Source organism: Dipodomys ordii, unplaced genomic scaffold (assembly GCF_000151885.1).
Source record: "Dipodomys ordii isolate 6190 unplaced genomic scaffold, Dord_2.0 Scaffold9, whole genome shotgun sequence".
In the NCBI taxonomy this organism is placed as follows: domain Eukaryota; kingdom Metazoa; phylum Chordata; class Mammalia; order Rodentia; family Heteromyidae; genus Dipodomys; species Dipodomys ordii.
Window position 1 is genome coordinate 15,903,867 of NW_012267225.1, and position 13,951 is coordinate 15,917,817.

General features: G+C 35.5%; 1 protein-coding gene across 1 annotated transcript in view; it reads left to right on the plus strand.

Annotated features, from left to right (window-relative positions):
- Positions 1–13,951, plus strand: part of Sntg1 (syntrophin, gamma 1) — an 852,919-nt gene that overhangs the window by 544,787 nt on the left and 294,181 nt on the right. Inside the window, exon 5 of the mRNA XM_013009280.1 lies at positions 13,129–13,185. Within this exon, the coding sequence (XP_012864734.1) occupies positions 13,129–13,185 (57 nt within the window). The remainder of the gene's footprint in view (positions 1–13,128; positions 13,186–13,951) is intronic.

Sequence of the window (13,951 nt, forward strand, 5' to 3'; positions counted from 1 at the left end):
TGTGTGTGTGTGTGTGTGTGTGTGTGTGTGTGTGTGTGTGTGTGTGTGTGTGTGTGTGCTGATTCTAGAGCTTGAACTTAGGGCCTGGACACTCTGCCTTAACTGTTCCACTCTAGACTTAACTGCTTCAGACATAGCTTTGATACTGGAAGTTTGCTGGTTAATTTGAGGTTAGAGCCTCACAGACTTTCCTGCCTGGGATGGCTTTGAACTAAATTACTCATATTTCACCTTCCTGACTAGGTAGGATTAGAGGCGTGAGCCACCAGTGTCTGGGTAGAGATTATTTTAGATTTAAATCACATCACCATTATTATTTGGGAGGATAGTACTAAAGTTTGCACTAAGGGTTTTGTGCTTGCTAAGCATTACTAGCTCATATATACCCCCAGCAATCTCACATTATTATTTTGATCATATACATGTAACATTCACTTTTGTCCATAAACTACATGAGATTTATATCTTTAAGATTTATCTACTTGTAGAATGAGAGCTGGCATTAAATCTCTATGTGCACTATACTCAATGAAAATGACAAGTACACACAAAAGTTGTGAGATGCAGGTAATAATGTAGGTTGAGAAAGAAGCATACTTGACAAAGTTGGTTAAGAAGAACCAGCTGCTCAGATAAATAAAATTTCACTCAAAATACCTAGAAAAAACATAAGGAAAACAAAAATATTCAATAAAATAGTAATGGTTAAATCAGAAGTCAACTAAATAAAAATAGAAAAGAGGTAGATGTCATTGTAGCAAAAATATGGTTGTTTGAAAAGATTAGAAAATTGAGACAACAGCAAGATTGAAAACTAAAAGAGATTGATGGAATAATTTCTCCTATTAGAAATAAAACAAGGCCTGTCACTATATGCCCTGGGATGAACAAATTCAGGCATGGTACTCAGTAGACGCTATGTGTTTACTGTAGTGTAGTTTATTTTGGGGAAAATTAAAGAATATGGGGCATTATCCAAAAGGAAATACACTCATTATCTGCATTATGCAACAGTAGTAACTCCTCTCCACAATCCCTTTATAATAAGAATAAAATTACATTAAAACAACAAATGAAATATTTTAAACAATACTATATACATTTAACAAATTGGCTGAAATGTACTCATTCCTCACATAATTCAGTTTACCAATGGGAACTAACTTGCTTGATTTTTGAATTGCCAGTTTGGGGAACTTGACCTCCGGGCTTATAATAACTCGGCTTGCTTGCTCAGATGATGCTCTGTCACTTGAACTACATCTCCTGTGCTACATTTTCTTGGTAAATTGGCAGTGGAATTTCATGGACTTTTCTGCCAAAGCTGGCTTCAAACCACAATCTCCTAGATTTCAGGCTTCTGTGGAGATAGGATTATAGGCATTAGCCACAAGTGCCCAGCAAAGAAACTGAATTTTTAATGAAAGAATTTCCAAAGAAATCTCCAAGCCTAGGTAGCTTAACTGAAATTCATGAAAACATTTAAAAAATTTAAAATTTTATAGAAGTTTTTCCAGAACATTGAGACAAAAAGCAGATATTACCTTGCACCTTTTCAAACCTATATTATTTTGATTATAAAACAAGACAAAAACAGTGCAAATGTGGAAAGTACAGCTCAAAATATTCAAGAATGTAGATACTGAAAATTTAATGAAATATGCAAAAACAGAATTCAACAGGATATAAAGTAATAACAAATGGGGTTTCATCTACAAAAGCAAGGATGCTTTATTTTACAATATAATTTTGTTTTTTGAATGTTTTTATAATTAATTTATTGTTATTATCGAGGTCACATACAGAGGGATTACAATTATATGAACTCTTTTATACAGTGTCGTCTGTTCCCTCAATCTCTCCTAGTCCCTCCTTCCCACCTCCACTCTCAAGTTGTATGGTTCACTTTAATCACTGTTCAGTGAGCTCCACTACTGCACCTTTTCACCCTTTTGCCATCAATTTCTATGTCTTCCTCCCATCCTCCCACAGTTATACATATAAATACACCATATATGAAGAAAAGAAGACAGAATCATCAAAATAAAAATTAAAAAATATAAAAAGGATATCTTCTTTCCATATCTTGGAGTTCATTTCAATACATATATAATTGTGAGTAACTATAAGCTTTGCCCCTTTGTGTTCCTCTCCTAAGAGAATTCTTTCTAGCAATTACTGTGTGTATCTAGTATTTATTATATTCTAGTGCATTTTAGACCTAATTTCCACATATCAGAGAGAGCATGTGACATTTGTCTCTCTGAGCTTGGTTTATTGCACTTAACATGATTTGTTCTAGTTCCATCCAGTTCCCTGGAAATGGTATTTTATTCTTTTTATGCTATAATATTTGCTATATTATATATTATATGTAATATATGCTATTAATAGCTATGTAAATTCTTTCTAATGGCTATGTAAATTCCATTGTAGATAGGCACCACATTTTGGGGATCCACTCATATAGATCAGGGCATTTGGGCTGTTTCTATATCTTGGCTAAAGTGAATAGTGCAGAAATAAATATGGCTGTGCGGGTGTCCTTATCATATCCTTAAAACAGCCAATGAAATTAACTCATAATAAAGTACAAAATTTTATCAGAAATCTAATAATAGAGACTTTCTCAAGCTACTCAGGAGGTTGAGATCTGAAGTTCCCAAATTGAAAGACAAATCCTTGCGATTCTTATCTGGAAGCATATATTAAGTGCTAGAATGTCAGCTTTGAGCAAAGATGGGGTAGCAAGAGCCTTGAGCTCCTGCTGCTATATACTCAGTACCCGCATGTGCACACACACCACACACATACTCACACACATGCACACACACACACACACACACACACACACACACACACACACTATAGAGCACAGAAAAACATCTGCCTTAATTATTCATGCAATACTAAATGATTGGATATTTTTCCCTAAATTCAGGAAAAATGAGGATATCAGCTCAGACCATTAACAGTCTACAGGATCCTGGCGGTTCTACTCCTGAAAACCTGCCTAAGGTTTTAGACAACAGAATCTCCTCTTACAGACCATAGGTTCTCCTTTCCTAGTTACCAAACCTCATAGAAAGTCATTATGCTTCGGGAGTGCTTTTTAGAGTTCTAGTTTTGGGGGGTGAAGTTAATCTGAGGCTCTGGGAATGTAGTGTGAGTGAGTGTGAAGTGAGGAAACAATCCTTGCAGTAAATCCCTATAGATAGTTAATATTTTGGAGTTCCTCAACCCATTCAGTCGAAACTGTAGGGTGCACCAATTAAAGTCTGACCATGTATACATAGCTTCTCCTGTTATTTTAGTACTGTACATAAATGAACAATGAATGTCACTACCAAATGAGAGGAAGGAGCCAATTAAGACAAAAATGCAAACAAGAAGTCAGGAAACAGAACTTTACAACTATGTAGCATTTGTAGAGCTCAATTAATTGGGACTGAAATAAGATACTACATAGATTTAAAAAGAAAGAAATACTGTTCAATCTTATGAGTGAAACTACTGTAAAGTGTTAAATTTATTGAAAAAATTTACAGATCTGTCAGTTTAGGGAAAAGATTTTACAGGACATATAAAGAAAACTGGGAGAAAATATAAATGTGTTAGTGAACATCAGACAATGCTATGAATTATATAAATTTGGAATGTAATTGTGTTATCCTCAGTGGCTCAGGTGAAGAATATTCAAAATTATAATTGTGTGAGTATTGAATTCCGACTTACAAAGTAATTATAATAAAGCAATGTTTAGCTGTGATAATTTCCAAAACTTCTCTGGTTTTGATGACCTCAATAATTCATTGTTTACTGGTAGTGGTAGTCTAGGTGGTGGTAGTGTCTGTGTGTGTCTGTGTAAGTTGGTTCTAGGGCTTAGAAATCAGGGTCTGGCCTGGTCTGACTTAAGATTTTATGCTGGCTAGTATACTACCACTTGAGACACAGTTCCTTTTCTAGATTTTATTATTTTTGATGATGGTGGTGATGGTGGTTAATTGGAGATAAGAGTATCACAGACTTTACTGCCTCCTGAAAAGCTAAGATCACAACTATCAGCATCCTGGCTGACCTCAGTAGCTTTGAGGAAAGTTAGTCTGATATTTTAAGAACATTTCTCTGTTGAAATTTTTCTGGTTTTAAGATGGAAGTTCTGTGCTACATGGAGTCTGATCACAGAGATAGATGTTTAGTTTATTCTTCTCATACTCCTGAAGTGTACTTGCTCAGCCAGTGTGACTGCTAATGTTGGAGCACCTGGTTCAGCTGCTTTGTTAAATATTTCCACTGTGAAGTTATTCTTCCCTAGCCTGCCTTTTGCAAATTGTTTTCTCTGGGAGGAACTCACTGCTCAAGACCTGCTGCTAAGGAATAGGAAGTTATACTTCACTTCTGTGAAAACTGAAGCCTACTTAATTAGTTGGAATTCTTCTGCAGGGAAGACTTGTCCATTCAATGTCATTTCCTTATTTGTACAATCAGCTGTATCAGTAATGACTTGTAATTTATAGCTGGGATTTTAAATTAGTAATTTAATTTTTCTTTACTATGTTTTGCATATGTAGTAGCACTGATTGACAGAGGCTTTTTTTTCAGTTGACTTTTGTGGCTCTTCAATGTACTCATTTTTGTGGGGTGTTTGGGTTTTTGGGGGTACTTGCCTTAATTCCTGACAAGATGCTTTCTCACTATCAAACATCTTATACATTTCTTGTTCCAGTCCTATTATCAACTATTTTCTCAAAGTGCTCTGGTTCACTCTATTGAGAGAAAAGTCTAATGCCAGGTATGTTAATTTGCTGTCTCTCGTGTGTTTTTATCACATTATGTTGGTCAAGGTATGGGCACCAGACACAAGAGTAAGAAAGAGCTTTGCAGATTAGTTCCTCAGCATTCACTGGGGAGAAGAGAGTACACCACATAAAGCTACTCCAAAGAAGCATCACTATGAAAGTTTACCATGCACTAATAGGGAGGGAAATGTGGCCAACAGCCTTTATTTTGGTTTTCATGGGAAGAATGGAAAAGGTGAGACAAGCTACCTGGTTAGGTTTGGCTGATTCAAGGGTCACTTTGCAGAAGGACTTTCCCAAGTTATGTAGTCGGACCCTGAGTGAATAAGACAGAAAGATAATGCCCTGCAGTGTGAAAGCCCAAGAGGGGAGATGGCTTGGAAAATAGAGTGAATTAGCTGCTCAGTAACCCTTTCCTGACAGACCTCTGGCCAAATGAATCAAAAGATATTTAAACCATCTATTTTCCATGTTTAAGCAATCAGGTTTTTGTTTATGGGTTTTTTTGTTTTTTTGGTGTGAGTCCTGAAACTTGAACTCAGGTCCTGGGAACTATTTCTGAGCTTCTTTGGTCAAGACTAGTCTTCTACCAATTGAAACACAACTCTACTTCAGACTTTTTTGGTAGTTAGTTGGAGATAAGTCTCATTGGCTTTCCAGTGTGGAATGGCTTTGATCCTCAGTTCTCAGCCATGAGAACAGCTAAGATTACAGGTGTGAGCAACTACACTCAGCTAGCCTGCTCATATTCACACACCTACACTTATTTGTAGATGTAAACAACTGTATTTACATTAAGCAAAACAAAGAGGTTCATTGTCTATAACTATCATCCATTACTTGTATATCCTTCTAGCATTTAGAAATTCCAACTCTATCAATGTAAACCTAGCTTCCCCTAGTCACTGTCCATTCTTGTGAATGTCTAATTTTAGTACACACACAGCGATACTGGAATTGTTAACACATGTTCTCAGGTGAGTTCACTTTACGGACTAGCCTAAAGTGCATGTGCTGGAGTTTCATTCAGGGTGAAACATATATTTGTAATATGAATAGATTTTGTGTCAGACTTCAGACCTTACTTATTACTATTACCCAAGTTCCTAAACAAAACTTTTGAAATTAGTATACTTTAAAGTTTATTCTTTATACTTTGAATCTTTATGGGTTTTGGCCTGGTGCTTATGGCTCACAACTGTAATGCTATGTACTCAGTAGGCTGAGATATGAGGATCATAGCGTGAAGCCAGTCATGGCAGTAAAGTCTATAAGACTCTTATCTTCAGTTAACCACCAAAATGCTTAAAGTGGAGCCATGGCTCCAGAGGTAGAGTACTAGCTTTGGGCAAAACATGAAAGGGACCTGAGTTAAAGCCTCAGGAGTGGCACACACACACACACACACACACACACACACACACACACGCACACACACACGCACACACCCCACACTGTAAAGCTTCATAATTTTTGACAACTTTGTTCTATACTGCTACTGTGATATTACAAAGAATAATTTTCTTGCCCTAAAAATCCTTTGTACTTTACCTATTCAACTTTTTCCCAAGCCCTTTGACTCCATAGGGGGTTTTAATCCTGTGTCCACAGATTTTTCTTGCCAAAATGTAGATCTTTACAGATGCACATGGCTTTTCCAATGTCTTCTTTTTCTTGGCAACGTGTAATTTGAGCTTTTGCTATGACTTTTAAAAGACCATATTCTAGAGCAGTTTTAGGTTCACAGTAAAAGTGAGGAGGAAATACATTCCTCCCTGTATTTGTACACAGGTCCTAGGACAGTAGAACCCTTGTTCTTATCATTTGCTACAATTCATTGATCCACATTGGTACACTTGGCTTCATCTGGATGCCTTAGCAGTTCCAAAGCTCATTTCTTTTACTTGATGAATAATATTTCATTGTGTAGCAGTTCTACAGTATTTAACATCCATTTACCTATTGCAGTATGTCTTAGTTGAGCACCTATGAATTTAATCAATAAATTCACAATTCCAATCCTATGAGTAAATACTGAAGTGTGAAAGGTTTTTATCTTACAGTAAGACTTGGTCCAATTGTTGTCACAGAAACATTTGTATCCCTTTTTTCATTTAACATATGAATATTTAACTTTAACTTAGGCTCTGTGCTAAATACTTAGTTATTTTACCAGCACACATTATCCCTTCCTTTCAAAAACCTATAGTGCAAAAACTTATAAATAATCTCTATAAATATTTTAATATAAAATATAAATGAGCTTTGTAGGCAATCACAAGTGCTGTGAATAGTTTATGAGTACATGTAAGAGGTTTCCAATAATTAGGAACTATCATCTTATGTGATTAGTTTTCCAAGTTTATCCATTCTTCCTTAATTATCAAAAATGCAAATGATATTCCCTCTTTTCCTATATGTTTTATTTCTATTTTTACACAAAATCAGTATAGTTTTCTATTTTTTTAATGTCAAAACTAGGTCTTGAACTCAAGGCCTCTTGCTGTTTTTACTCAAGGCTGGAACTCTACCAGTTGAGTCACATATCCACTGAGGCTTTTTGTTGGTTCATTTGGTATGAGTTTCACAGTCTTTTTGCTACAAATCATGATATTCAAGTATCAGACTCCTGAGCAGCTAGGATTACAAGCTTGAGTCACTAGCACACAGCGATCGATTTTCTAATAGATAAACATCTAGCTTCCATGTTGTCTTTAGTTATTCCCAACCTTTTAAATCAATATTTTGCAAATTTCTGTACCTAAGATATATGATGTTATTTGGGGGTAAAATGAATGAACTTAATCCCCATATAGTTTATATGATATGTCTGCACATGTGTGTGTTCAAATATATATGGTTCAAGAAATATCCCAAAGAGCAAGCATGAAAATATTCTTTTTCTACAAATCACCAAGTCTTGAAAACAAGTTTTATTGAATTGAGGCTGAATTTGTCAATGCACAAGTCTTTTAATGTCTGATTAATCTTCAGCATATTTTAAGGATTGGGAATATTTACAAAGTTAATTTATATGTTAGTGGATACAAGCACCAATCTGAATTTTCTGTTTTAACTAGAATAACACTTGGAAAATAATTATATTAAGTGAAATCAGCCAGGCCCAAAGGAACAGGTCTCATGGTTTCTCTTATTTTCAATAGCTAGTATATGTCTAGTACAAGCAGAAATAGCTAGTATATGTCTAGGACAAGTCAAAAGCTCTGTACCTATGACTATATAAAATGATGCTAAGCAAAATGAACCCCAAGATAGGGACACAAGAGGTTTTATCTTTCTTGCTGTTGTTTTTAATGTATCTATAATGTATAAGTGATTTTTTTTTATTTTTTCGTATGTTCTTCGCCTAACCCATGTTGTCACTGTGTTTGATTCTGGTGCCCTGAATCTTGTTTATGTTTTTCTAATTTGGGGAGGGGAAGGAAAATAACAAAATGCTGAAATAAGTATACAGGTTTACCCATTATAACATGAGATGTACAAGACACTATGTTGAAAATGAATTTTACAACTTTTGGGGGTGAGGAAGGAGTTAGGAAGGTGAGGAAGGAAGGGATGTAGGGGAAAAACAAAGGAGGAGATAACAATGCTTGATAGGAAATGGACTCATTACCTTACTCATGGAACTGTAACCACTATGTACAGTATCTTTACTATAAACTATATAATAAAATAGTAGAATAACAAGTCAGGAGCCAGTAGCTCACACCTGCAATCCTAGCTAATCAGGGGACTGAAATTTGAGGATCACAGTTCGAAATCAGTCTGGGCAGGACTATCTTATTTCCAATTAACTTAAAGCAAGCACATAAACAAACAAAAAGAAAACAAAACAGAAGTAAAGCTGTGGCTTAAATGGTAGAGCTCTAGCCTTAAGCACAAAACCATGAGGGTAGCACCCAGGCACAGAATTCATTCAAGCCTCAGGAACAAAAGAAATAAAAACACAAACATAAAACAGCAGACAATATCTTGTTTTCCCAAAGGATAATGCTTGGTTGCCAGGCAATAGGATATTCAGGGACTAATGTGAACTTTCTAGTTCAGTTCTGGTACTCTGCTTTATGAGGGAGCAGTTATCAACTTAATTAATGGTGCTTGTTTCTTGCTCTGAATTTTTGGGATTGGGAAGACAGGCTTAGATGTGGAGAGGTGGAAGGAGATAATGGATTAATACTAACTCAAACTGGGAGTCCAGCCAGACACCCAGCTGCAAGTTTCCCATTTATACTTCCTAATGTGTGATCAATTCAATTGTTAGCTTTTTAAAACACAAGTAATTAGGTAATGTAGTCTCTTCTAGGTCAAAAGGTGTTAAGCATATGTATGCTTGTGTACATATGTGTGGTCTGTGTGCTTAGGTGCAGGGGCGGGTCATGGGCACTTTTAAGGGGTGTGTGTATGATATGGGCAGGATGGGTTTTTATTGTCAGTGTATGTGTGTGAGCACAAATATGAAGGCATGTGGGTATGTTGGTATGTGTATGTGCATGTGGTTATGAGGGTATGGGGTTATTGGCAGATAAATATGTGTGGGTGAGTATGCAGGTATGTGTTTTGATGTGGATATATGCGAGTGTAGGTTTGTAAATGTGTGTTAGGATGTGCATATGTGACAAGGTATGGGGTGTGGCGTTGTGCAATTGTGTGTATGTGTGCATTGGAGTAGAGGGTATGCATCTGTGTATGTGTATACATGATTATGGGAGGTTAGGTTTGTAATTATGTATAAGAGGTGTATTGTGAAGGGGTATGGAAATATACAATGTGTGTGTGTGTGCATGTGCATATGTGTATGGGAGTAGTGTGTGTGTGTGTGTGTGTGTGTGTGTGTGTTTGCTGGACATTAGATGAAGTTCACTTAGAAGCTGTTTCTAAGGTTTCCTCAGTTTTCTGCTGACTTTCAGAGCTCCTGTCTGTGTCAGCAGTTTTCTATTTGATTAGGAATCTGTTCTAAATATTCCACACTGAAGCTGGGAAGGCAGCCTACTGGGAATGAGGAAGGCATTCTGCAGAGCTTTGACAGCCATGGTGCTCCCTGTTGCTATCAGTGGACAGCCCTGGGCTCCTGGATAAAGGCTACTGGCCACATTGCTCTCCCTGCTCAACATGGTGATGCAAGATTCCTAGGAAATCTAGGTATAGGAGTTTGCCTGTTTTTCTTTGATGCCCATTTTTAGGTTAGGACAGCTGAAATGAGTTTCTGTCCTCTTTTATTCCCAACAATTTAGGCAGTGGAATATTTAATCCTTACAGGAAAGGATTAAGGAAATAGTTCTTGACATCCAAGAACTTTGGCTTGATTGGCAAGTTTGCAAAACAGTTGGTGTCAGTATTTAATAACCTGTCCTTACCTGAACTTTTCAGGATTTAAATGACTCAGTGCTGTACATATTTAAGAGGGAGGTGGTAACATATTAGACATCTAAGTCATTATTACATAGGAATCCTTGTCTAGAAGGACAGGGTGTGTTTGTCTTAATATCATTAAATTTCTACTATCTCGTGATGTCCTTTTCAAATATTAAGACTTAAAGTAGCTTCTGGGAAATATTTTGTCATGTTCTGCAACTTTGGAAATGGACTCACAAGGCCTGTGAGTTTTGCCAAACATGTTAAATTGTAGAGATTTACATCATTGGTAGTTTTGTGATTTCAATTTCTCTGTCTCTCTCTGCCTCTGTCTCTCTTTTTTTTCTCTCTCTCTCTATGTGTGTGTGTGTGTGTGTGTATATATATATATATATATATTTCAATTATTAAATCTTTTAATGAGAGATAATCAAAGTTAAGGGTTTTGTTTTTGGTTTTGCTTTTACATATTTATTTTTCTAGTACTTGGGTTTGAACTCAACCTTATTTGGCATGTGTGTCTTTGTTTAGCTGGTGCTACCACATGAGCCATATCTATAGCCCAGATTCTTTCTGGTTATTTTGAAGACAGGACCTCAAAAACTTTTCTATATCTAATCTGACTCCAAACTTGGGATCTTAGACTTCCAAGTGGCAAAAATTAAAGAAGCAAGATGCTGGTGCCCAACAAAGTTATCTAACTTTAAGAGCGTGCTGTTATCCTGCCCAATAAAATGGAATTAAAAATAATTGTACAGTTTTTTTTGAGCTGGAATTTGTACATGTAAAAGATACATTCAGTTTCTTTTCTGTACTGGTTCATGCAGTTATATTTGCATTATACATAATATTACAATTATATAATATATATTGCAATTGTATAGTTGTATATAATTGCAATAGCAACTCTTTTGTGTGTGTGTGTGTGTGTGTGTGTGTGTGCATGTGTGTGTGTGTATGTATGTGGTGCTGATTCAACACTGGACTTCATGTAAATGCTTTACCACTTGACCAATATTTCTAGCTCTTTTATTCAGTTATTGGTATATTTTTTGGAAGCTGATGTTATATAATATATTATTTATTCATTTACCTATTTATAGTTTTTTTAACTTTTTATTATCCTTAGTTGTACAAAGGGATTTCACCTTCACATGTCAGTTTTAAGTTTGTACTTGCTTTTGAGAGAAAATATCTCTAACTACTTGTGTGGGCCTTAAAATTCTGATCTTCCTGCCTCAAGTCTCTAAGTAGTTGTTTTAAAACATGCATTGCATAAGTTATAACACATACACAAACATATTGTACTAATAAAAATTATAATGGCTTGATACATTCTTTAAAAACTATTATAATTACTCAGCATATTATAAAGATAATTTGTATTACTGGATGTTACATATTTATACTCACAATTTTCATTGAATATACCTTAATCTCCACCAAAAGATTTACTTTGTAGTTCATCATAAATAATACCTAATACTACATAATTTACAGCATGGCAATGCTGTCTGCAAACATTATTTTGCTTTTTTTCTTGTGAGTTGTGGTTCTTGAACTCAGCTTGGGCGCTGTGCCTCAGCTCTTCAGCTCAGGGTTAGCACTCTACTACTTGAAACACAGCGCCACTTCCGATTTTCTGGTGTTTTATTGGAGATAAGAGTTTCATGCCCTGCCCATGCTGGCTTTGAACTACAATCCTCAGATCTCAGCTTCCTTCGTAGCTAGGTTTACAGATGTGAGCCACTGGTGCCCAGCTTGTTTTGCTTTTTGTAAACAAAAAACTATATTTGGCTTCAAAACAAAAGGAACCTTGAGACATTGTCAAAATTATGAGTTTTTACCTGTCTTAAGCTATTTCAGAAGAACTATCAGATGCATACATAATTCAAATCATCTATTCCTTGCTTGTAAATACTTAGTCTGCATAGTCCTTATAGAATAAGGACTGAAAAAAAGAACTCATTCCCAAGAAAGAGAATGGTATTTATGTTTGGAAAGTGATAACATAGCTAAACAATTTAGGCATATGTGGAGAAATGGAGAATGTGATAATCCCTGCACTGAAGATAGGGAAGACAAGGGTTACATCAATGGTTGTTTGCAGTCAAGGAGATGAATGTAAATGGAGCAGGCAATAGGCACAGTGTTTACCCCTTCTGCAATTCTATGGAGAATGAATTACATCAAGATGCTTTAAAGCACAGTAACACTGAGTTTTCTAATTGAATATTACAGGATATGTGACAAATGTCCATATATGACTTTGTGCCCATTATCTGTGAGATTTTTTTTGATGTTAGATTCATAAACTAATGGCTGAATTATTGTTTCCATTGTGGAAGGAGAAAGAATTTGATTTTGAAACTTGATAATGTTTTAATGATTATTTCTTAGGTGCATATTCATTCATTTCCAAAATTAATGATTTTTGAACTGGCTCAGTCCCAGTATCAATGGAGACCTAGTGTGAATCTCTCCTGTGCTGAGATTGGCAGTGTGTAGTTCAGACCTCAAGTCACAAACATGATGGCTTTGAGGATAGAGACAAAGATAGTCCTAATGCATGCTTTCCAATGACCTTGGCTTACTGCTATGTTACCAACAGCTTGCCATTTCTTAGATTAGAATATACAACATGATAATGAAAGGATATAGGAAATAGAAAACTTATGATTCTATAGTATGTCCAAAACACACGTGATATGGACTAGGTTTTTCAGTTTAGAAATTTAATAACTAAGTAATTGTTTTTATTTTGACAGAAAAGTGACTGAACTTTAATTTTAAAAGTATAAAATATTTCATTAATTGTAAGATTTGAATCCTCCCTGCTACCAAATTTTTTCAGGTTCTTTTTTTCTTCTTTTTCAAGAAAAAAAGCCCAACCCAGAGGATGAAAATGTACACAAAACTAGAAACATTAACCACTCTTAAAAATCCTGTTTTTCAGGAAAGAACGGTGACGATCAGAAGACAGACAGTGGGAGGATTTGGACTGAGCATCAAGGTAGTCCCTTTTCAGTCTGTATTTAGCAAGGCTAAGCCTTAAGGCCAGATTTCTGTCTATTCTATTGTTTTCTGGTTCATAACTAGACAAGGATGGGTTGTAAATTAGGTATATTCTCATGGAACTATAGACACCTTTAGCTTTTTATTCACATATTTTAGGAACTGTTTTGGGAGCTTCACCATACCTGTTAGTGAATATAAAATATTAGCTTTTTTATCTGGTATCTTTTAAAATATTTGATATGTTAGATGTTTTCCTTCAATCCATCAGTGTATAAAATGCTGTTCCAGAATGAATGGAACAAGAGCTAAGATTCATGTTACTATAGCTGATAGCCAGCATGGTCATATGCTGTTGAATTCATTGTATCATGTTCATTTTTTAAATTTGTTTGACCTTTATTAAAGAAATCCCTATATCTCTTCTTTCAATGTAAAGTTTATTTATTATAATATTGCAAGGGATTTATTATTGAATTTGATTTGACCACTGGAGATGGACTACAAGAGCAGTATACCCTCAGTGAAATAAGATAATTTTTAAAAGGAGAGGACATTATGTAAAAATTGAAGGGTTAGTCTAAAAACCTTAATGCCCTTAGCAAACTTACATCTCTGTGTTCATAAGCAAAAGTTGACTTCTTTTAGGCATTCTTGTTTGGGCATTTTCTTACATAGGGTGAATAGGTTTCTACATCTCCAAGACACCTGTAAAAAAATCTTAACTGGATTCAATTCTGTATGTCAAAAGGTAGTACTTTTCA